The sequence below is a fragment of the Parambassis ranga genome, chromosome 4, assembly GCF_900634625.1.
Source record: "Parambassis ranga chromosome 4, fParRan2.1, whole genome shotgun sequence".
NCBI lineage: Eukaryota > Metazoa > Chordata > Actinopteri > Ambassidae > Parambassis > Parambassis ranga.
In genome coordinates, this window is record NC_041025.1 from 18,722,888 (window position 1) to 18,746,564 (window position 23,677).

Consider the following 23,677-nt stretch of genomic DNA (forward strand, 5'->3'; position numbering starts at 1 on the left):
GGCCTAACTGATAAATATCTGATATAGATATAACAGTATCCCCATATATTTTACAATTAACTTAGACAATCGGTTCAGATAAGCCATAATAATGATGTAAGGTTTGGTGAACTCATCCGGGATCCTGTCAAAAATGTGGCATAGAAATCCACATGGCTGCACAGATTCATCTGCTCTCATTTCCTTACTTAAAATTCATCAGCTTTTCAAAGCACACACACACACACACACACACCACCACAAACTGCATCCAACAAATGCTGACACGAGCACACTCGCACAACCATCAACACTGACAACTATGCACACAAATCACAAATATTCCAACTCGCAGTTTCAGCAATGAGGTCAAATTCAGGCTTTAAAATAAGCCTCTACAGCAACATTCAGATGTGTGAGACTTTCAAAGTTCAAAGCTGTAAGCTGTCACAATCACAGAGAGATCAACATTTAAAGTCATCAATTCTGCTGCATGGACAGTTAATCAAGTCACTTTCTGCACATTTATAGATAAATAATTCACTAATTCAATACTTAATTAAATCTGTATACATAAATATATGTTTAAATATAATGGCCAATGCCTTACTTTAATTCCTTCAATGCACTGATGGATGAAAAAGACCCACAAAAACACACACTGCATCCCACATAAAGACATAAATCACAAGTTTTGGACGCTAATTAAAAAAAAGATTTTACCCTCCGTTCACCCCAACAAACTTCAGGTTTTTCTTGGCTGCCTTGTTCCCCTGCTTGTCAGCAACACCATTTTTCTTCATAATAGATTTGAGACCTGGTGAAGAGGAGGACAACGAGGAGAAGAAATGAAAAATATCATTAGTTTAGAAAAATCCAAAAAGGGTAAGAAGTTTGTCGGTGCCTCATGGTGCCTGTCAGAGAATTAAGAAAGCAAAGTGTTAGAAACTACACTGGCATAGACCCCTACATTTAGGCATGAGTCCAACATCTGTATTTATAAAAAGACCTAGAGCAACTCTAGAACACATCAGGTCTGCACAAAGTGTCAATATACACAAGTCACAACTGACAATGTGCAACCTTGACATTGTTAGGCCTACTTACGTATGTAACTACACAATAATTGATTCTGCATGGGCTCCTTTGCTGACTCCTGTTGGCTCTAAGCCCAGCATGACTGCCTCAGTTGTGGCTGACAGCAGACATGCTGCAGAGGATCTGTAATGTTTCATCCAAGGACATAAGGATGTGGCTTTGAGCCGAAAGAAAAATGACCACCCTCTAAAGAAGATGCTTTTAGATCGGGTGTCTCTCAGGAGTGGAGTGAGGGGAAGTGGGATGAATCCACAGTGACACGTTACCTTCCCTCACTTTAAAAAAAAGATATTTTGCTCATTTGTTTAAATCTCTGATGACTGAGTATAACCGAGGTTAAAGGGGCTCAGGCTGGGAACTTTGTCATGTCAATGATGTACGCACACACACTATATCTAGGCATGTGTGCACACTTCACTTAAAAACACTACTGTACACCCTGCACTGAACTTCACATGAACCCTGAGTGATGATGTGGGACATGAAGGGAGGAGAGGAGATCATCTGTTTTATCTGTGTGTGGGGGCCTGTGCCTGGGAGTCCTGTAAGTAAGTAACCACATGCATGTGTGTGATTTTATATTAGTTGTTGGGCAAGAAATTTGCTCTTGGAGTTTACTGAACCATGTAATCTCAGCACTTAGTACCACGTGATTATTCCACTCTCGTATAGCAGCATGTATACATACATGAAAGGTGCTGTCACCACAACAAGTGAGTCCACAAATGCATATTTTGGTGGTGGCAAATACATGTTCCAATTGCTACACAATGCAAACCTGAATAAACAAATCAAATCTGATTAAATATAAGGTTACAATCAATAATACAGACAAAGACAATATGCCTGAGGAGGTGGAACAGACATTTTTCTACAGTGTAAGTGCGTGGATGTTACATTAAATCATAAAGTCCAGTCAAATAATGAGGGATTTCAGACAGAGATGGTGGTCGGTGTGTTATCGTTTTACTGTTACGGTTGACTGGAAATGATACGACAAATAGGTCGACTGCTTTATTTAGCATTGGAGTCAGTGCTCTTAAGGAAAAGACACTCACCAAGTTCAAGGACAAATCCTCAAAAGAAGTCGAGAAATACTTTTACCTTCCACCCCAGCCCTCCACTGAATTTTTAATGAATCTGGTACACAGTAATAATTGTTGATTTATTACTATTGATAGGAGACAGGACTTGACAGCGTACAACAGAGTGTGTCTAAATAATTCAATAGTACCACTGTGGTTTGAGACTGCACTGAAACTAAGAGAAAGAGACCTGCTGCCTGTGAACACACCGCTTAGATTAAAAGAGTTTAGCTCCACCTGTACCCTACCACAGAAGCACGAACGAAACGGTGGAAAATTAATATTCCAGGCTACTGAGCTGTACATGCGCACATTGTTAATGAGGCTTCTTTGCGATTAGAGATCATAAGGGACATGTTGTAATTAAATGCCATGGCTAATACAACATCATGCTTTGTGATGGGCCTGAATATACTAGAGGAAAGGTTTCAGCTCACTGAGTCTATTATGAGTAGGTAAGCAGACAGACAGAAACAACCACAGGCCTACCTTGTTCCTGCTGTTTGCTGGCAGCAGCTGCTTTCTGGCCTGGGGAGTAGAAGGCAGAGAGGACACTGAGGGAGCTGACCAGTTGACTCTGAATGGAGCTCATTTTGGAAGGACCAGGCTTCCCTGCTGCTTTGCCTGTTGCCGCTGGAGGGGTTGCTTTCCCTGTGGACTTGGCTGAGGTCCCCTTCGCTGCCTCTGCTGCCTTTTTTCCCGTTGTCTGTTTCTGCGTACTGGGGGTCTCCTGCTGGCTTGCTGTCTGTTGCGCTCCAGAGCTGCTTCCCAGCTGTGCCCACTGTTCCCCCAGAAGCCCTGTTAAACGAGTTACAACTTGGCCCAAAGCTGCAGGCGATGTCGGTGACTCGCTGGAGCCTCTGCGAGGAGCTTGAGCCTCACCGGAGTCCCTTCGCGAGGCCTCGCTTGAACCGCGGCGCTGCGCTGCTTCACTGGAGCCTCTGCGCAGTGATGGCGTCTCACTGGATTCTTTCTGAGGGGGTTGAGTCTCACTGGAGCTTCTGCGAGAGCCCTGAGACCGAGGCTGGACATCAGTCGACCCCTGGCGATTTGGGCGGGTTTGGGCTTCTCCTGATCCACGACTGGGAGCGTGTGATACACTGGACACCTTCTGTAGAGCTTTCTGCTCTTTTGAGTCCCGTCTAGATGCAGAGGTTTGAGACTGAGACTGGGCCTGAACTGATTTAGGTCTGACTTGGACTTCACTGGGACCGGGAGATGGGCTCTGAGTCTGAACTTGTGCCTGAGGTTGTTTCTCACCAGACTCTGCAGGAGGTTTCTTTGCTTTCTCCTCAACCTGAGACACTGAGGGTGGTTCGTGGAGCTGAGGTGAAACTGGTTCCTGTGCCTGCTCCTTTGGCTGGGATTTGGTCTGGGGTTGGATCTGCTGGGTTTGAGTTTCAGTGGATCCCCTACGAGGACGCACAAGTTCAACTTGAAGTTGTGGAGGTGATGGCTGTGGCTGCTCTGCCGAGGGCCTCCTGCCTCTCTGCGGTCTCACTGGAGCTACTGTCTTCACAGCTGATTTCTGTGCTGTTATTACTACAGTGTCGGTCACCACTGTTTCTTTGATTGTTGCACACACGATTTCTCCTTCTTCCGTTTCCTTCTTTTTTGTAGGCTCAACTTTTGCTTCAACCGTTTCAGTTTCTACAGTTTTTGGAGGTATAATGTCTTTTGTTTCATCCTGTGCAGGACTCACTTTAATCTTATCTTCTCCTGTTTCAGAGACTGGACTCTCTTCATTCTGCATTACAACATCTGAAATGAATACTGGTACAATCCTGCTTTCCACAGCTGACTGTGTGACTTCCACTCTTTCACTACCTGCTAGCATGCTTTCATTTGCTCCCTTATCTTCGGCTTGTTCACTCATCACTGCACTTACCTCTTCTTTTTGGCTGCCTGCATTTTCACTTGCTCCACTCTCTCCCTCTGCACCTCTGACTGGGTTGTTTTCCTGCCGTCTTACTGTCTCCGTCTCAGTCTGCTGGTCTGCCCTCTGTGCTACTTCTGTCTCTGTCACCCTGTCCACAGTGTCCACCCTTTCTGTCTCTGTCCCTTGGTCTACGCTGCTGGCCCTTGGTCTCTGTGGATGATCCGTCACTGTCTCTCCATCTGTTTCAGTCACTTGGTTCACCCTCTCAGCCACAGGTGTCTCAGTGGTCTGATCCTGAGTGGTGATTGTCTCAGTTATTGTGCCCCGCTCCATGCTGTTAGCTCTGGGTCTTGGCGGACTTGTTACTATTATCTCTGGCTCCATTTCTGTCACCTGGTCATGTGTGTCCACTATGTTTGTTACTGTTCCTTGATCTATACTTGCAGACCTTGGTTTAGGCAAACACACTTCGATGCAGATTTTGTCTGTGTCCGTCCCCTGATCCACTGTACCTGGTGATTCTGTCTCTGTTTCTTGGTGAGAAAACTCTACTCTCTCTGTCACTGTTCCCATGTCAATGCTTTCTCTTCTTGGTTGTTCATATCCTTCTGGGGTATAAATCTCGACTCTCGTTCCCTCACTCAATTGTAGTATTCTTTCCTCTTTTACCTTGTTCTCCTCTATCTTATCTTTTAAAAGAGCATTCGTTCTCTCCAGTTCTTGGCTAGCCTGAGTGAGTTTAGCCTCTAGTATCATCAGCTTCTCCTGCAGCATCTCCATACCATCTGGGTCCTCCAGTTTACCATGAGTACTGCTTGTCTCTGCTTCTTTCAGAGCCTCCCTAACTGATGTTAATTCCTGTCCTGCAATGTCCTGCGCTAGCTTTTGCACTGCATGTTCAAGGGGACTGTCTGATGTCTCTTTTAGTTTTGTTTCTGATGGTGGTTTTTGTCTTTCTAAACTCACCCTCTCTTTTGGTATCACTTTTTCTGGTTTTTCTTTCTCTGTTACCGGCTTTGCTGGCTCTGAGGCTGTTTTCAGAGGTAAGATGAGTCCTTCTGAAGGTCTCTGTCTTTGCGATTGCCTCTCTGCTCCTGCTTCAGAAGTTGTAGCCCCTGTAGAGGATGTTCCGGAAAGCTGTGCTTGGGCCTTGGCTTTTAGCTGAAGTAGCAGCTGCTCCCTCTCCTCCTTTAGCGAGCAAATCTGTGCCTTTAGTTCTGGGATGGTTTTGACCTGCTCTTCTAGCTCTCTGACCCGCTTCAGTGCCACTGTAATCTGCTGGTGAAGGCCCGTCCTGTCCTGTGGAACACACCGCCTCTCTGTTATGTCTGGCGAAGCACGGAACATGTTCTCCGTTGAGCCATTTTCTGGTGTTCCCAAGGTACGGTCGGGACTGCTTGAATCTGAACCTTTGCGCTGCTGTAGTGTGATGGGCATGCTTGAAGCTCTGAGCAGATTTGGCCTACTTTGAGACTCCACAGCTTTTTCTTCAACCACTCGAGCCCCTGCGCCTACTTCATCTCTGGGTTTTGGTGAAATGTACCCAGTTCCATGACTGGTTGTCCCTCTGCTGCTCTGGCTGGAGGTCCCCCCATCGCCTGCCCTAAAGTCAAAGATTTGTTGGACCTCTGTTACTCGTGATTTAGGCTTGGGTCCTAAGGTGGATGTCCCAGACCATGATGTGTCCTTTTCTTTAGGAGGAGGCCTGGCTCCATGTCCAGGAAGGCTGAAATTTCTAGGTAGAGTGCTGAATTTGGGTGGGCCCTTCACACGGCGCTGGATGTGGACCCTTTTGATGGTGTTGCCCTTTTCAATATCATCCACATACTTGAGGAAGTCGAGGTCCAGATGAAAGCCATAGGGAGTCTCCACTGAGTAGGGCAGCTGCTTCCTTTGAACACCACCCTCACTGGGCTTGCTTTGAAAGCCGTTGGCTGAAAAGAAATGAATCATACGATCAGTCAGTCAATACAGCCAATGCTGTATTGCCTGAATGCCTACCAATGCTGCTGAGAATACTGATAAACTGAAAATAAAGAACTGAAGTACTTGATGAAATGTACATGAACCAAATCACAGATTATTATCAGCATTATTATTCCTTTTCACCCACTTACAGACAGGCTGTACTGCACTGAGCACATGGTGCATCGTTATGTAAAGCCCTATCACTTACTGGGAAGTAATTATCATGCAGTGATTGCGCCAAAACAAACTAATCAGCATGTAAAACGCTGCTCATGCTGTGTCAACTTATGAATACAGTATGAGACCAGGGGCGGTTATCACCTGAAGGGAAAAATGCTGCTTTTAGCCACATACAGAAACACTTAGCTAAATGTTTCACCTTTTATGTCAGATAATGAACAACAATCTAATTCTGTATAACTAATTACTGTAGTCAGAAAAAAAGAAGATGTGGCACATGTTAGAAGCAAAGGGGATTGTTTTGTTTAAATACAGGTTTGGTGACACTCACCGCTTTTCTTGTCCATCATGGGAGGTGCAGTTCTCACTCATCTACTTGTTCTGGGTACACTTTGAGCAAACAGCCTATAGGGGGAAAAATGAGAGAGCCATATAAGAAACTAAAACATGGTCCACGATCATCTAAACAGAGCTAAAATCCACAAGAGGAACATTTGAAGCTTTCACAGCTGCCATTTTTTACAACATAAAATCAAATAGAGGAGGAAACAGTGTCTGGTCCTTGAGGATAATGATCAGGAAGTTTCAGAAAATATACAGCTTGAAATTTTCAAAGATTCCCCCTTAAGACTTTGACTGGCTCAGTGAAGCATCCAACACCAGACAAAAACACTTCTCAAAGATATATGCTTGGTTTCGAAGATGACAAAATCAGCTTATGCCTGGCTATCAGGGCAAATACTACTAACTTAAAAGCTCAATAAACAAATACATAATGCATACCAACACAAAAAAAGAGAAAAAAACATATATAAATGCAATTGTTAGAAAGCTGTCTTAACTACTACTACTTAAGTAAACATACATAAATTAGAGCACATTTCTATACCAGCAACCTTGGATCTGTGAAAACAGTCCAGATGGATGTGCTGCAGGCGTGAAACAGCATTTCACTTGTGAAGATGGTACACAAACAAGAAAATAATTATATAAATTACATTTATGGACAAATATGTTGTTACATAATTTGCAGTCTTTGCTGCTCTACAGAAGTAAAATGGCACAAAGTGCATATTAAGCAGAATGACATTAAATGCAGCAGTGCCATTGTGTCCATTAGCTTAATGTATTTTCACAAGCCCAACTTTTAGGAGCCATTTAAAGTCAGCGCAACCCTGAGCAGACATTTGTTCCAACTGAAGAAGCCAAGAAACCAGATCTTCTGGAGTTTACAGCAGACTTAAATGAGTTTTTTTTTTTTAAATCTAAATGTCAAGTCAAAACTTTGACAGGCTTATATAAAGCTTTCTAATTAAATATCCAGTGCTAATAATAAAAACACAGGCAGAGCAGTTCAAAACCACATTAAATCAATAGTTAAACCCCTACAGCCAACCGGCTGTAAGGCTATTTAGCAAATACCCGCACATTATTCACGCAAGTTCCATGCAAATTCGGGCCACAGGAGAAAACATGTGCTTTGTGGGAGACATACATGCCTGAAGCTTTAATGCTGCAGTTCAAACTTCAACACAGTTGCACAGTTTCTAAGGTGTGAATTAACTTTTTCATTATTTTTAGTATAGCCCACCAGTACTGGAAGACATATTATTTCTGTGCATGATATGTTAGTATGCCCCTGGGTTTTTTCAGTTATTGTAGATATAAATGATGCAATGCTATGATAATAGTGCAACAGTGCATGCTATTTTTCCTTCGAGGTGTTTTCTCCTGTCATCTGTCATTTCATTTCTTATTTTGATGCCATTTTTACACTCAAAGATAAAAGTCTCTGGGAATATGAAAACAGTCTCATCAGAGGTAGTTTTCCCATTTGAAATGGTTGCTTTGATGTGTGGATAAAGAATGGGAGCACACGCCTCCACAATGCATCTGTCTGCAAGGAGTATGTGATAAAAAACAGCATACTGCATAAAGTCTCTCAGTACTAAACAGATGGTATTTTTTCTGCAGCAGTTCTGACAATTTTCTAGTATTTAATCAGATTTTCATTTGAGCTCGTACCAAATGATTGTTGTTGACTTGTTTCCAAGTCATCTACAAACTATTTCCACACTATATGTGAGAGTATGGAGCTCTGGAGTAGACACAGTGAGAAAAAAATCTTTTGGCTGATTTGTGAACACAAGATAAATATGTAAGTATAGAAAACCAGCATAGCAAGCCAACATTTCTCCTCGAAGCATGAAGTTGGTTGGAACTTAAACTTTTTATTGTACACTTGTATCTAAGATTTTGAATATTCCATCCTTCCATCCATTTTCAACCACTTATCCAGGGCCGGGTCACGTGGGCAGCAGTCTAAGCAGGGACACTTAGGGACTTCCTTCTCACTGGACACTTCCAGTACACATGCCCGTAACACCTCACCAGGGAGGCGTCCAGGAGGCATCTGAAACAGATGTCCGAGCCACCTCAGTTGACTCATCTCGATCTGAAGGAGTAGCGGCTCCTCTCGGGGGGTGACCAAGCTCCTTACCCTATCTCTAAGGGAGCGCCCAGCCACCCTTCCAAGAAAACTCATTTCGGCCGCTTGTATTCGCAATCTCATTCTTTCGGTCACTGCCCAAAGCTCATGACCATAGATTTTTGAATATTTTTGTAGTATTTCTTGGTGTTGCACTTTGCACACTGGTTTCACAGCTGAAACGTACCTCCACTTAAACAGTAACTTAGAAAAAAAAGTATAAAAAGAGTAATAAATGCAGGTGCCACCAGCTATTCGAGACAACCTTGTTCCGAATAGCGACAAACGTGCCCAGAACATTTTGAAAATTTGGGTTGTAGCTGTAGTCTATGTAGTCTCGGCTCTGCATCTATATTCACTGTGCAAAAATTACACACAATTCCATCCATTGCAACATGTTAAGGTGCTGAATGTTTGTAAGCTTATTGGAAACAAGTCTTCACCATGGGGCAAGCTGTGTGTAGTGTAGTGCAGAGTGGGGACATACTGCAAGGCAAGCATTACATGAGCTGGCACTGTAATCAATCAAAATGACAACCAGTCCACCCAGGGACCTAAAATGGAACTGTGACAAGCTCTATTTGGCCCTTGTCCCTTCTTCACATATTGTGCCTTAATACTGAAAAGAAGAGCTGACCTGAAGCAGAATTTCTGTCTCTGTTACAGATGAACAGATAAACACACACACACACACACTATAGATCAACTGACTGACAGTCACTGCACAGGATCTGACACCGTGTGATTGCTGCCATGGCAACCGCTCTACAATCCACTACTTCTGGCTTGTCCCAGGAGTGAGGGGAAGAGCTCAGGCATTCCTGACTCCTCGTGATGCTTAATGCGACTGCGATCAGCTCGCTGTCCTTAAGGCTTAATTAGGCGGTTTGGGAGCAGAAGAATGCTGCTCGTAATTGCTGAGTGAAGTAAAGGCAGACCCCATTGGCAATTATACACAGTGGGCAGGCAACAAAACCTTCCTTTAATTAGATCATTACTGAAACTGAGAGACAATGTGTGAGTGTGTGTGTGTGTGTTGGGGGAGAAAGAAGAGAAGAATATAAACTTAAATGTGTCAGAGAGGTGTGACAGGCTGAGATGAGGAGGGAGGAAGTGACATAAAAGAAAGAAATGCCAGTAAAAAAAAATCAGCAACATGACAGAACTTCCCTTAATAAGAGTCTACCTGACCTTCCCTACAGCAGAGTTTTTAACGTTTCCTTCTTTTTTAATTAAAGTCATGTCGAATGCATGTGTGGCTAACGACAGTTTCTGAACAACAGAGGAATATTTCAGCAAGCTTCAGCGGGGCAATATGGAAAATTAATGTAAATAAAGACCTAAAGTATAATATGAGTGTCTATAAACAGACACTGGTAATGCATAACTTTGTCTGTGCATGCAATATTATTCCAGCATTAGGTCACACAGGTTCTGTTACTAATTAAATACTAGAAGCCCCTGGTGACACTGATGATGCACAATCCACACTGGATTACAGTTATAATGACTATGAGCTCATAGAGAGCCATGCTAATCCAAATTGAAAGTATTTGCTAGAGGCTATACAAAGTTAAAAGCAAACCAACGAGTCCAAAACTGTGTTTGTGTCAGCATCAATTTACACCCCCTTGACAGTGTTTGTTTACATGTGTGTGTGTGTGTGTGTGTGTGTGTGTGTGTGTGTGTGTGTGTGTGCTAACATGGCTTACAGTACACTGTCTGGTAGAGTCACTGTGTCTGAACACATGCACACACACACCCCTTATAAAGGACATGCGGCAATCTCTCAACACCACTCCAATAAGCGCGACAGCTGGTCGAGAGGCGGCGATGTTGGTAATGGCGAAGCCTGGAAGACAGGCGTAGTGACAGTACAGTAAATACGCTCATACTGACAGCACGCCATTAGCACGGGGACTTGTTGTTTTCGCAGGTGTTTTGAAGGAAGAGGGAAAAAAACACACTGAAGTTAAGACAGAGAAAATCCACTTTACAGATCTTAGAAGTTTCAAATGAGGTTACATTGAATGTCATCCGTTTCAAATTATACACCCACACACACCAGACAAAATGCACAGATACACACATGAAATTACTGCTGACCTAACCTAGCAAGAAGCGTTAATTGAATGTCATGGGTCATTACATTGGAGTGCCTGTGTACTGCAGATTGAATTAGTCTGATACACTGACACAGAGCAGGACTGGATAGAAGACAGACCAACAGGAAATAAGATTGGAGAGAGTAAGCGGGGGGGGAAAACAAGATGTGGGTGGATGGAAGAGAGGGAAAACGGGTGAGAAAGTGAAGAAGGAGCAGAGATGCATGGGAGTGGCAGCTGTGCTCATATCTCATACATGCAGAGAGGCTTCACTGTTATGTTTCCGTCACTTTTATTGTGTTATTCTCTGTTTTATTATTTAAAAAAAAAACTACACATGAATGCACTGTGCACCAACCGCAGCTGCACCTCTTCACATGAGTGTTCATCAGCGATGTGAAATGGGCGGCGAAGAACTGCATGCAGCAGAAACATTCAGGCCAAGCAACACAACAACACAGGTTCCAAGTTCTTATCGCAGCCCTGACATGGGAGCGGCTATCTCTGTTTACCCCTGCACTACCCTGAGAATGTCAGCAGGACTGTCCAGCTTAATATGCCAACTCTCAGCCTGCGCCAAGCACAAACAAATCTAGCAAGAGCACCATGTGCAGGCTACACACAGGGCCTCAGTTAAAGGCATGCATATGCAAAGCACCAAATATTTCTGTTAAATAAGTGCTGTAAGAGTTAACACAGTAAAATATGGAAACCCATGAAGTCAAAGATTCATTTGCAACATTTTCGTGGTGTTTGTACTGAGCAGGTGTACCTCATTTGAACCAAAATTTATTTTCATGCTTTAAATAAAATACAGCACAATTTCCCTACAAATAAAACAGGTTGATTACTTTTACAGATGTTAAAAAATGTCCTATCTTTGATTTTGTGTGGACGTCTGTTTTTTTTTTACAGTGCATCACCTCTATGTGAGGATATGTGCAAGTCAGAGAAAGCAGAAGGATCACAGCAGAGCTCTCAATTTCAAAATGCAGAGACACAAAAGACGCACAAACAATGGCAAGAAATACGCTTCATAACAAAGAGGTTCTTTTCAACAGCAGGCTCAAAGAAGAAGGAGCAGAGATGCTTTAGATAGATAGAAACTTTACTGATACCCCAGGAGAAATGCAGGGCAATTCTACAACCATGAAATTAAAGAGTCTCATCCTCTACCAACTTAGCTAGCCGGGCTTTAGTTGGTCTGGTACGACAACAATAGCACGTCCTCCCTAATAGCCAACAACAGTGTCAGGTATCACATATGTACTATATTTTAGCATTTGCTGCTATAAATGATTCAAGCTTCATTTTTTCAGGATGTTTCATTAAATCTGATGTTTTGCACTCGTCTGTGTCCCATTACAGAGACACTCCTCATGTGTGTGAGGGAGGGATGCAGCTGATGGCACAATTAGTTCAATCTAGCAGGATGCGGGTGTGGATAACATTGCATTTTGCATAATGACACAGAATGCAGAATGGAGATGCTCCTGAGCAACACACAGAGGAAAGTGAGGAAAAAAAATCAGTGACAACAGGGAACTGCAAAATTTATGACTGCTGAACCAGATCAAATGAAGGATGCTGTTAGCGTCCACATAATAAAGACAGAGCTTAGAGATGTTTATCTGATATTGCAGAGCTCAGTCTGTGTGTGCTCTGCAGGAACAGATCAATCTCTCTGCTCTACAAGAGCTATTTGAGAACAGTCTGGTCCATCCCGCTCCGGTCTAAGATTATCTCTGTCTATGTATAGTACATTACAACAATACTGTCCGACTAGTATAATACATCTTCTGGGCCCATTTTGCTGATAATTTCCTTCACTGTAGTGTTTCAGATCATCATCCTGACGTCTTCCTTTCAGTCCTAATGCAGTATGATCTAGTCCAGTGTCTGTATTCATTGGGGGACAGATTGTTCCCTTTGTGCCAAACAACATCTGGCTCTCGGCTCCACAGAGAAAATGAGAGAAGGATATTATGTCCACGGGCCACATTAAACAGTGGCAAAATTATCCCACAGGACTGCAGTGAGCAGGGTACTGCTTCATTATAAGGGCAGCTGTTTTTTCCTGTGAAGGACTGCAAATTCAGGTTATGAGCTGCACCAGAGTGTTTAATAAGGAATGAATTTTAAGTTACTCATAAAAGATGTGAGCAAAACAAGCTGGTTATCAGCTACGTGCAGGAGACAAAAAACAAACAGTGAGTCTATAAAGATCGGCTTTTATTACTTTAGTTTAAATTAAAAATGATACTCTCTTTCTGACTAATGAATAGAAATGATTTCCTGTCTCATCTCAAACAATGCTGCTTTTGGTGCTTACACAAAACTAAAAGACAAAAAAAGGCGCAAACTGAGTTCTTTTTAAGTCTACCTCTGTATTGTTCAGTAGCAGTTGGCAGTTTCCTTTGCCTCCACATGAGGAAATGTGTTGTATGAGCATCAAATAAAACAGGCCAAAGAGTCCACATTCAGAAAGATGAATCAGTATGTACGGAGGATGTATGTGGAAAATTAGGTCTGATGAAGTGCAACCAATTCTGAGGAAGAGGTGCTCCTCAGAGGGGTTTTTTTTCACCTCATGAATCATGTTGACTGACAGGTTGTCAGTGATGAAACAGCAACTGCAACAATGACTGATCAACTTGGGTTTGTTTTTAGTCACGCTTTCAGCAGAACATCATGCTGGCCAGTTGCTGGAGGATTTCTATGCTTTGGGAGTCCCTGCAGCTGGCAGATACCACTCTGACATATATATATATATATATATATATATATATATATATATATATATATATATATATATGCAATATAAATTGCACCTTTATGTATCTTGGCTTTTTTTGCTTTTTTGAGTGAATATAATAATTTGCTGACTTGTACAGGGCGACATTCCGCCACAACCTAATGTTCTGTTATTGAGCAGCTGAACGCACACTGCAGGTGAGCCCATTGACAGAGGGCTTCCGTCATATTTTTTTTAACACCAGTGAGTGCACTGGAGGCAGTGCGGGTAAAGTGCCTTGCACAAAGACAAACAACAATGACTAGGGAGGAGTTGTTGGAGATCGAACCAGCAACCTTCCGGTTATTGGACAACCCCTGCTCTACCGCTGCCCCACTTCTTCTTTATTTTATACAGCATAGCTGTACTAATTCAGTAACTGTGAGTGGGTAAAGAGTAAAGATTTTCAGCTTTATCTGCATTGGTGTGGACATGACCTGAATGCTACCACCCCTGGCCGAGTACAGATAACTTTCACCACACCCTCACTTCAACTGTTTCCTTATCTTCTTCTCGTCTCTAGCTCGATCTTTTTCTGCCTCTGCACACAGAATGAAAGCATCTTCCTCTTTCAGACGGCTGTCCTCGCACTCTGTAGTGGTATTCCAACACGAGGAGCAACTGCCTGCTTTCATTAGTGATACAGGAAGTGACACACCATCTATTATTTATCGGAGCACACAGCCAACCCCTTCTAGACGGAGCTACGTTAGTATTATGGGTATTTCTGCTCATGGAAGCTAATGAAGGGTGTGAGGCTAATTACCATGAAGCAATCTGACCATTACTATGTCAACAGTTGCAGATGTTACAAGGAGGCTGAGACGAAAAGGGGAATAACTCCCTTAAACATGTGAGCAAAGCAGATGGCATTAGAAGATTAAAAAAAGATGAGAAACAAAAGAGGAAGAGTAGATCGCTTACATTGCTGCTATGTCACATTACGTCCTCTTCCAAAAGCTGCAACAGGTAAAACAACTCTCTCTCACACACAAACACACACCATCCAAACACCAAACATGTATAAAATATTCAAGCATACACTGTGAGCAGCCTGCTCCGATGTGTTAACACACTCACAGAAACATGAGTTATAAATAAATATGTGTCCCCTTGCTCATTAATTACCAGTTACACAGCCAAAACACACAGACACACACGCTGGCATGCAAGCATTCAGTAAATCAAATGCATGGCACAGTCTGCCTGACACCGGCAGAATTCAGTGCAGCGGTGCACGCACAATCACACTTTATTGATCTTTGCATGATGACAAGCTTCTACTTGCACATACAGATATACACACACACACGTGCACGTAGGACAACACATATCACACAGACCACCTAAGAAGAAAAGTAATCGGCTGATTCGCCACACTGTGTATAGCTCGCACTGCGATGTGATGTATTGCCTGCCCACTTATTTCTTAGCTGCCAAAGCTGTGTGGTAAAAAAACAACACCATGCATGCACACACATACATATACAAGCCACACACACACACACTCCCTCTTTCACACTCTTTCTCACACTTCCCAGGCGAACACATGTGACCTATGTTCAACGCTGCAAAAATAGAGCAGGAGAGAGGGAGTAAGAAAAAAAACAGAGGGGTGAGGTGCATATCAAATCTGAGTAAATGAGCAATTGAGAAGAAATCACATAAATAGAAAGAGCAATTAATAGAAAATATGAAAAGAATGTAAGCAAATAAGACAAGAATGGGAGTCAGAAAACAAACAGTTAACTTACAGAGGACAGTTTGCCTCTCACCTGCCATCTACTGTAGCTCTTTTCACCTCCTGTCCTTCCTGTTTCTGTGAGTGCTGCTGACCCTGTCTGTCTTTTAACCTCTGCAAAGAAAGAAAGAGGATGAAAAAAAAGGAGGGAGGAAGGGTGGGAAAGGGTTGATGTGTTGGCAGATGGTGCTACTGAGAAGAGAAGAGAAGAGAAGAGAAGAGAAGAGAAGAGAAGAGAAGAGAAGAGAAGAGAAGAGAAGAGAAGAGAAGAGAAGAGAAGAGAAGAGAAGAGAAGAGAAGAGAAGAGAAGAGAAGAGAAGAGAAGAGAAGAGAAGAGAAGAGAAGAGAAGAGAAGAGAAGAGAAGGTCATCTGAGCTCTCTTCAGCAGCCTGCTCGCTGCAAACAACTGGCCCAGAAAAAAAAATAATGCACTAGCAGATAAAGGAGCTCAACAAGAACACACACACACACAGACTTCCTAATGACCACAAGGGAGACGCGTGTTTTTTTGTGTGTATGCAAACTTTTACGAGTCTGTGCTCATTCATGCATCTCCCTTGTGTGTTTCTGGGGTGTGTGCATGTGTAACAGTGTCTGTGTGTCTCGCCTGCGGGTATAAGGCTTGCCCTACAGTGAACTCCCACTATACACCAGTCTAATTATTACTGGAGGACTTAAAGCCCCACTGTGCTGCCTGCAAGGCCACGAGACCGGCTTCGAGCAGTGGCGAGCTCCACGCTTTTCAGAAACACTTTCAGCGCTGAGGTATCATCTCTGTAAAATTTAACGAATAAAAACCGCCTCTGCCTGGCTCAGTAACAGAAAGCAGTCTAATGAGTAAACCCTGGCCTGGCTCTGTAGTGTAAATGAGGTAAATAATTAACTGCCTTTAAATAGGCTAACTGCCCAGGCTAATGGCTCGTATCTCTTATCTCACGTCTACCCCAATCCCTCAGACCACCGATGCTAATTCCTCTGTTAGTGAGCGTGTGTGTGGAACACACTTTAAAAGCAAACATCCACCATTTAACAGCTCTGAATCAGATACAGCCTCCATATCTTCAAACATGCCAAGCGAGTGCACAGATATGCCTGAAGTATTCAAACGAAGCCAGGCTGGATGGACCAAAGGGGGTTTGTTTTAATGAAGACTGGAGGGAGGAAGGTCAGTTTGACTGCAACAGCAACTGAAGGGATGGTCTGACACTGACACTGCTCCTAGCTAAACAGCTAATGTGCACTTTAATTGTGTTATAAACCACATTGTTTACTTTGGTGAGGTTAATTCCGATGACTTTCTGTTTGGTGGAAGCAGAGCACATAAGAAAAGTCCAGAAGTGCTCACAGCAGATGTCTTTCTTCTTTAAGGTTGTTGACTTGAACAAAATCCTTTGTCAGACATAAACTCACACAATGTTCACAACTTCTGTAAATCCTCCCCTCTCTGTATATGTCCAACATCCAACACACTGCATGAAATCAGCTCACATCCTTTCATCTAAAGCAGCGGGCTGAAAGAGGGTGTGATGCGGCCTAGGGGGTTAAGCTCCTCACTTGCTGATCACATGAACCGTCTCCTGTCAGGAGGGATCAGATCCCACCTCAGACCCTCAGGACTTTTAGAGTCTCACTCCTCTCTTGTCTTTTCTGTGTAAGGTTAGACATTGTCTGTCCATCTCACTTCTTCTAGAGTTCAAAAAGAAAAATGAAAGAAAAAAAATGCAGCATGGAGATGGTGTGCACTCAGACAAACAGCAAGAGGAAGTTCAAATATCTCTTTTGTGCTCATAAATGTGGGTAGGATGGAGCATGAAATCAGACAGGTGGAGTGGTGCATCTGCATCACCTGTGATGTAGTAATGCATGGTCAGAGACTGTGGAGGAATCAAAAACTCATCTGAAACTGAGACATAAGGAGATACCTCCAGGTAAAGAAGATGGTGCAAGTAGCCAGTTGGCATCGTAACGATGGTTATAGTCATAGTTTAAATATGGGAACGATGGTGTACATTTTGAGACCATCAATCTATGAGCGTGTTGTATGGCTGGTATCAAGGAACAAAAGACAATTTGAAATGAAAAAATGATTCTATAGAGGGTCTGCTCGTGACATCGGAAGTCGTTTTGGTTACGCTCACTGAGTGGCAAAAAGCTTGTGGAGCATGCTGATGCTCATGGATCACCGCCTCTAACAGGTCCAACTGTCTTTATTTTAAGCAAACAATCATCAGTTTTACACCTGCTTTTGCACTTTCCCTTACTAAAGGGCAGCCTTGTTAATGATTGTTTTGCCACTCGGATCAATCGGTTGTCAATCGACTGGTGCAGAAACTGCTAGGATCTATGCAGTAGTAGGTTGTATGTGGCTGTTACAGAGGCTTGTCGTCTGGCCAGATCTTCTTACTTCATGCAGTCGACGAAGTGACAAAAACCTTCTCAGAAAATGGATCATGCTAAAAAAATAATCCCCTGATGTCAACATATTCTTTGTAGATTTCTGCATTCACTAACAGAAGAAACAAGCAAAGCTGTCCTGATACATGATCCAACGCTATAACTAAACCATAATCAGCATTACTTTCTTGTAGTGAGAGGATCTCTTATACTTTATCTAGTCACTTTCCAAAAAGCACATGTGTTAAAGCCACCTGAGAACAACCAGACTTCAACAATTTAAAGAAAAATTGGCGCAACAATGCAACAATGTGTGTTGATGTGATAGACCCTCTAACCTCAGAGCTTTGTATACCCTGTCATGCCTCAATGTATCTAACGTTCCTGTGTGTGACATATGTAACTAAGTGTATTCTGTATCCTCCATGCTCCAGCTTTGGCAAAAACACACAGTTAAAATATTAAAATAACAACAGGCAGCGTTATGCAAAGTCTGGCACCCCAGGAGTCTGCAAATGTGTGTGTCTGACTGTGTGTGAGTGTAAAAACTGACACACAGCTCATAAACATGCAGTTCAGCACAGCAGCTGAGAGTCATACACAGAATGATTTCACAACTGTTAGAAAAAGACATTTCTATAAAGTATTTCTTTGATATTCAACTACAAGGAATGAACAAGCCTTTTCCTACCAACTCTTGAACTCACTGACAAATATTTTGACTTGGCCCGTTTCTGTCTGAGAATACCAATTATCCTCATTTTTCACCGCACACTCCTGCTAATCGCTTTAAATGCCTGCAACATAATTTAGTGTGTTATTGTTTCAAATTTAGAACACTGGCAGCTTGAGATTTGTGCCAAGCCCTGAAACACACAATTATCTGTGTGAGTGTAAGAGTCTGTGGGCATGTATCTGAGTGGGCGCAAGTGCGAAAAACTAAAAACGGTTTTTACTGGCAAACCTCACGAACAACTTTACACCCAACAGCCTGAAGTCTTCTGGAAATAAAACTTTTCTAAATGAATGGAAAAATGCACAAAATGCTAGAAACTCACAAATGTTTTGTCAGTTTTTTTATTTTTACACTGCAATCGTTTGTTTGTAGTATTGTATAATTGAAGCCATACGTCATTAAGTACACACACAGAATGAAGCTCCAGTCCATATATAGTCTAGACTAACCTTACAGCACCATCTTAGGCTATCATAGGCCATCACCTCTAACTAAAAGAATGCATTCACTCTTTTTCCATTGCTTTAAAGAAACCACACATGTAGCCAAAGAGACAAGAACAACAGGCAACGTTTGACGAAGCATCGACTGAGGAATTTTGAGATTTTCTCTCTGGTCAAATTCGGTTCTTTGTGCAGGTGAGTGTGTGTTACTTCATGAATGTTAAAATCTAGTCAGGACAGAAAACAAGCACAGCTCCTGACATTTTGACTGAGCACTGAATCCGAATCAAAGTTTTGTGTTTTACCAAAGTCCATAACAACAGGTCTCACTTTGCGGCAGCCATCTTGGAAAGACCCCAAAACTAGCCTGGCCAGCCATACACATTCACTCCATGAAGAATCTCTCAGGGAAACGACACTCAGAGTGCCGTTGCTTTGATTTTAAAGTCTTGGATATAACATGGTCTGGATGAATGAGTGAAATGGGTCTGGATGCCCTCCCCTTCACAGTCACCCTGTAACAATCGGCTAGGATCACTAGCTGAAGTTATATGGACAATATATTGTGGTGGTGGTTGTTGTACACAATTGTAAATATGTATGGTGGTGGTGTTTATAGATATATGATTTAAAGAAGCTCATGATTGCTGTGGGTTTGTGTACATGTAAAGAGCAATAGAAAGAACCCTTGGTGTTAACTTCAGCTAGTGACCCTAGCCGATTGTTATAACCCTACTGTACCAATATTAACTGTTTACATGAAGCGAGTGGCTTTAGGCAGCATCTCTGCCTCATCTAAATGCCATTATTTATGAACTCTGTAAGCCAAGAAACTGCAAATCAGTGTCCCAAATAAAGGATTGCATCCTTTGAAGGAAGCATTGACATCACCACAGTGCAACAAAGATGTCCCACCACCTGTAGCATCCTACAGTCTTTCAGTTTGTCTCCCTTCCAATGTCTACATTTATGTAGATTGGAAAAACATTTGAATCATAAAAAAGCAATTTTAATACTGTGCTCACCTACCGCCTACAAGTCCCTTCAATGCTAGTTATTCCCCGACTCTAATAAAATCTTGAAGAAAAGCCTGTGCAGATTCTGAGGGTTCAAGTATTTGCAGCAAATATCCATTACTAAAATGGAAAAGGAAAAAAAAAAGAAAGAAAAGAACTATGACCGGGATTTTCCGCTCTGAATGTGTATGTGTGTGTTAAAGAACTATGGCTGGCAGGCATCCCGAGAAAGGCCAGTTGCTGATAAGACCTTCAGGCGGAGAAAAGACTGTTTATACATCGAAACAGACGCCCATGGAAGCAACCACAGTACACACCTCACCGCTCAAATGGAAACGATCTGACGTATTCAGAGCATGCATGCATGCCACGCATGTGTGTGTGTGAGAGAGGTGTGCTGTCCTGGCCAAAAACAAACACGACCATCATATTTAGAAAAAGCAAATATTAACCGAATGTGCTGTTTAGCCTCTAAAACAACAAGGACGTTGCATGCCTTCCTCCAATCAACTCCCATTCTCCATCCTCTTCCTCCAGTCATGTGTAGGCGTGATCTAAATGTAAATCTGCCAGCTGAATGAATTTCATGCAAGAAAGGGACAATGAAGGAAACAAAAGCCATAGAATAAAAGTCTCGGACAGATTCAGCTTCCCTTGTTCCTTAATCATTTTGAGAGAAAAGCCCTGATGCCTTCTTCTGTATCTCATAACAGCACGTGTCCACGGTTTGTTCTGTCCTTTTAGACTCTCATCATAGATATAGAAAAGTTCCTACAAAGCAGATTATTAAGATGAAGAGCCTTGTTTTGAAAGGCCAAGCAAAGTGTGTGGAACAAGTAAACAACTAAACTGAAATTAACAACAGCCGCCAGACACCGCAGTGAATAATAAAATCACTGCAAGCCTTTGATTGAAAATTCATTTTTATCTTTTTGTATGTGAGCCAATAAACTGCAAAACAACTAAATCAATTGTATTTCTTGCTGGTTCGCTACATGAGGATGAAGATGTGCATCAGCCAAATTTAATCCAGACAATCTTTGCGCTTGCACGTTTTCACGAGGCAAGATACAATGCAACCGAAGCTCGATGACAATGTGATCAGCTGTCATTGACTTTGGAGGAGCCACTGTGCGGTGGCTGCTGCCCTGAGTGGAACTTCGGTATTGAATGGTTTGGAAGGACAAGAGAACAAATAGTAGCAAAAACCTGAGGAAGAAGTTGAGGAAAAACAGAAAAGAAGTGAAGTTTTATCATAAGAGTGGGTGGAGTATAGCCACAGATAATCTGTCTGCTCTGCCCACAGACTGCCTCTTCCTGAGGGGCTGAACTGTGCTGACCTGCGGGGGCGAAAGACTGCACAGCCTAAGCTCTAATATCACTAATTATAACTACATCCAAGACGCAACTGCACAGAGCAGAGAGGGAACATACAGAAATTGTTCATGTGTCTTCTTCTTCATTCTGAGGGTTCATGCTGTGTTTGTCTGTCTATGTGTGGTGGCATCTAGCCGTGTGTATTCCTCACCATGAATCAGCCCTGAAGTCACAGGTCTACAAGTCTACAACAATGACCAGAACTGACAGCCAGCGTCTCATCCTCCAGCCTATGAGGGTCAAATTGTAACCTGTGTGTGCAAACAAATGCTGTGATATGAGGGCAACAACAGGAGGCAGCCAAGTAGAGGTGACCTAAACAGTCCTTGCTTACACATGTAACAGATCAAAAAATGTCAACTAAATGTGGGCTGTTAATGATGCTCCTAAATGTTTTATCCATCAATCCATCCATCCATCCGGTCACCATCCATCCATCCATCCATCCATCCATGCCACACAGAAAGACAAATAAGCAGACAAACTCACACCTACACCTGATTTAGAGTCCCCACTTCCTCCAAGCTGGCTGCCAGGTTTGACCCAGGAACCTTCATTGGAGCATGCTGGAGGAAGAGAAATCACTTCTACAGCAATCTCTTCAATAAAACCTGTTTGCTCGCTGGAACTTCTCAGGTCTGTTCACACAGGCTCTACTGGATATTACACAGATTTGACACTAGAAGACTGGCAATATAAGTCTGACTGATTCTGACATAACGCTCAGGACACACAGACTGATGGGAACCATGTGGGAAACATTGCAGAAATGTGGGAAATTGTCCTTTCAATAAAACAATTTAATATGTTGTTTATTTGTTCATGCTCACTAGAATGGCCCTCACAAAACTCTTCTGGTCCAACATCCCTAGCCATTCACCCTGACCCTGTTGGGTTGTTTTTCTTTTGCTCCCATGATATTTACTATTAACCATGTCACAAAAAAACAGAAGAGATTTCTGTCAAATAAAGGTTTTCTAAGGAATAAAACTGCTGTTTAGAACTGACTTCTTTCCCTTTCTGCAGCCACATCTGAGCTCACTCTGTGTAGAAACAGCGATGTAAGCCAGGAGGCTGCCTCCACTCTCAGCACAGGCAATTTGTTGAGTCTGACGGGAAGCTACATGGGGTCGCGGCCTTGTCCGAACAATTCCCAGGAATCTGCTCTTACATAAGTGAATATGGGAGAGGGCGGCGTAAGGGTGGTGATGAGCTCTGGGTCAAAGGTGTGTCGATACTAAAGGGGTTAAATCTATTCATTTGGCTTTCATGCTGTAATAGTAATGTGTTATATGTGACAAGATATGACAGAAACAAGATTTAATCTTAGAAAGGCAAACATCCTTTTATACGACATGCGTACTCATCTTGCAGCTTGCAACACTCCACATCACTGAGTATTGCTCACACAAAGCAGAGCCATCTTTATCTGCCCTGAGGGAGTCCTTTGTGTGAATGTAATGTTTTCCTTTTGAGTTAAAAAGGGAAAACCGCAAGATAGCATGTACATAAATCTTTATAATTCAAACAAAATGCTTTGATTTTCCTAAAAACTGGGGCCACATGTCTTAGGAGGACCTTGGGGATTTGCATAATTGCTGATAACAATGGAAATAATTTCTTTGGGTAAATAGACTGTCCTTTGGGGGAAGTTGTTCCTGGTCTGGTTCCAGTTACATGCAAACAAAAAGAATGTGGACTCAGGCACTTTACTCCTACTCACTGCTTTTAAAGGAGAGGAGGAGGAGGAGGAGAAAGGTTTTCAGCGAAGAAGAGGTGACCCCATAGCTGACTAGACTTTTACCCCATATTATCCCCTCTGCTCTCCTTCTCCTACGTCTCCCATATCTCTCCTGTGAAATATGCCAAAAAACAATGTTGTAAAAGTTAAGTACAAATTTAAGAAAAGAAGAATGAAGGAGGCAGAGTGGGTGACGTGGGTGAAGTTTGTGCAGCTCACAGCCCTTTCTGGTGTGTCACACCCGCTCTCTTATCTTTCCTGACACTCTCCATAGCTTCCTATCTTAAAAAGCCTGTGTCAAACTAATCTGGAAGATGAAGCGCAACCATGTTACGGCCCGTGGCCGTTATGATTGGGTTTGTTTGTGTTTTGCCTCTTTCTCCCTCTCGCTCCTCCCAGCACTGGTTGGCTGTGTTGCTCACTCCCTGCACCAGTTGCCGGGACCTTTTAAAGAGGACGCTGACATCCCCCCTTTGGCGGCAACAGATTTTTGTGGTGGTCTGCCCACGTACCTCTCGTTAGAATCTAACAAACTCACAGTCAGATTGTTTGTTGTTGTCAGACTTGTTCACACATTTTGCTTTATCAATCGTCTAGCTAGCTAGTCTATACTTTTTCCACATGGCTGGTTTGTTTTAAGTTGGTCATGCTGC

General features: G+C 42.7%; 1 protein-coding gene across 6 annotated transcripts in view; it reads right to left on the bottom strand.

The window, feature by feature from the left end:
* Window positions 1-23,677, bottom strand: part of kank4 (KN motif and ankyrin repeat domains 4) — a 63,262-nt gene that overhangs the window by 10,463 nt on the left and 29,122 nt on the right. For 3 of the 6 annotated variants that reach the window (XR_003670500.1, XM_028403973.1, XM_028403970.1), the window contains exons 2-4: window positions 6,521-6,594; window positions 2,652-5,975; window positions 703-796 (exon numbers count right to left, since the gene is read on the bottom strand). Coding sequence is in view for 5 of the 6 variants with exons in the window: in XM_028403973.1 (XP_028259774.1) it covers window positions 703-796; window positions 2,652-5,975; window positions 6,521-6,539 (3,437 nt within the window). In the remaining variant the exon portion in view is untranslated. Of the gene's footprint in view, window positions 1-702; window positions 797-2,651; window positions 5,976-6,520; window positions 6,595-15,330; window positions 15,432-19,919; window positions 19,945-23,677 lie in introns of those variants that run through there. The other 3 variants (XM_028403971.1, XM_028403972.1, XM_028403975.1) reach the window with 3 other exon arrangements.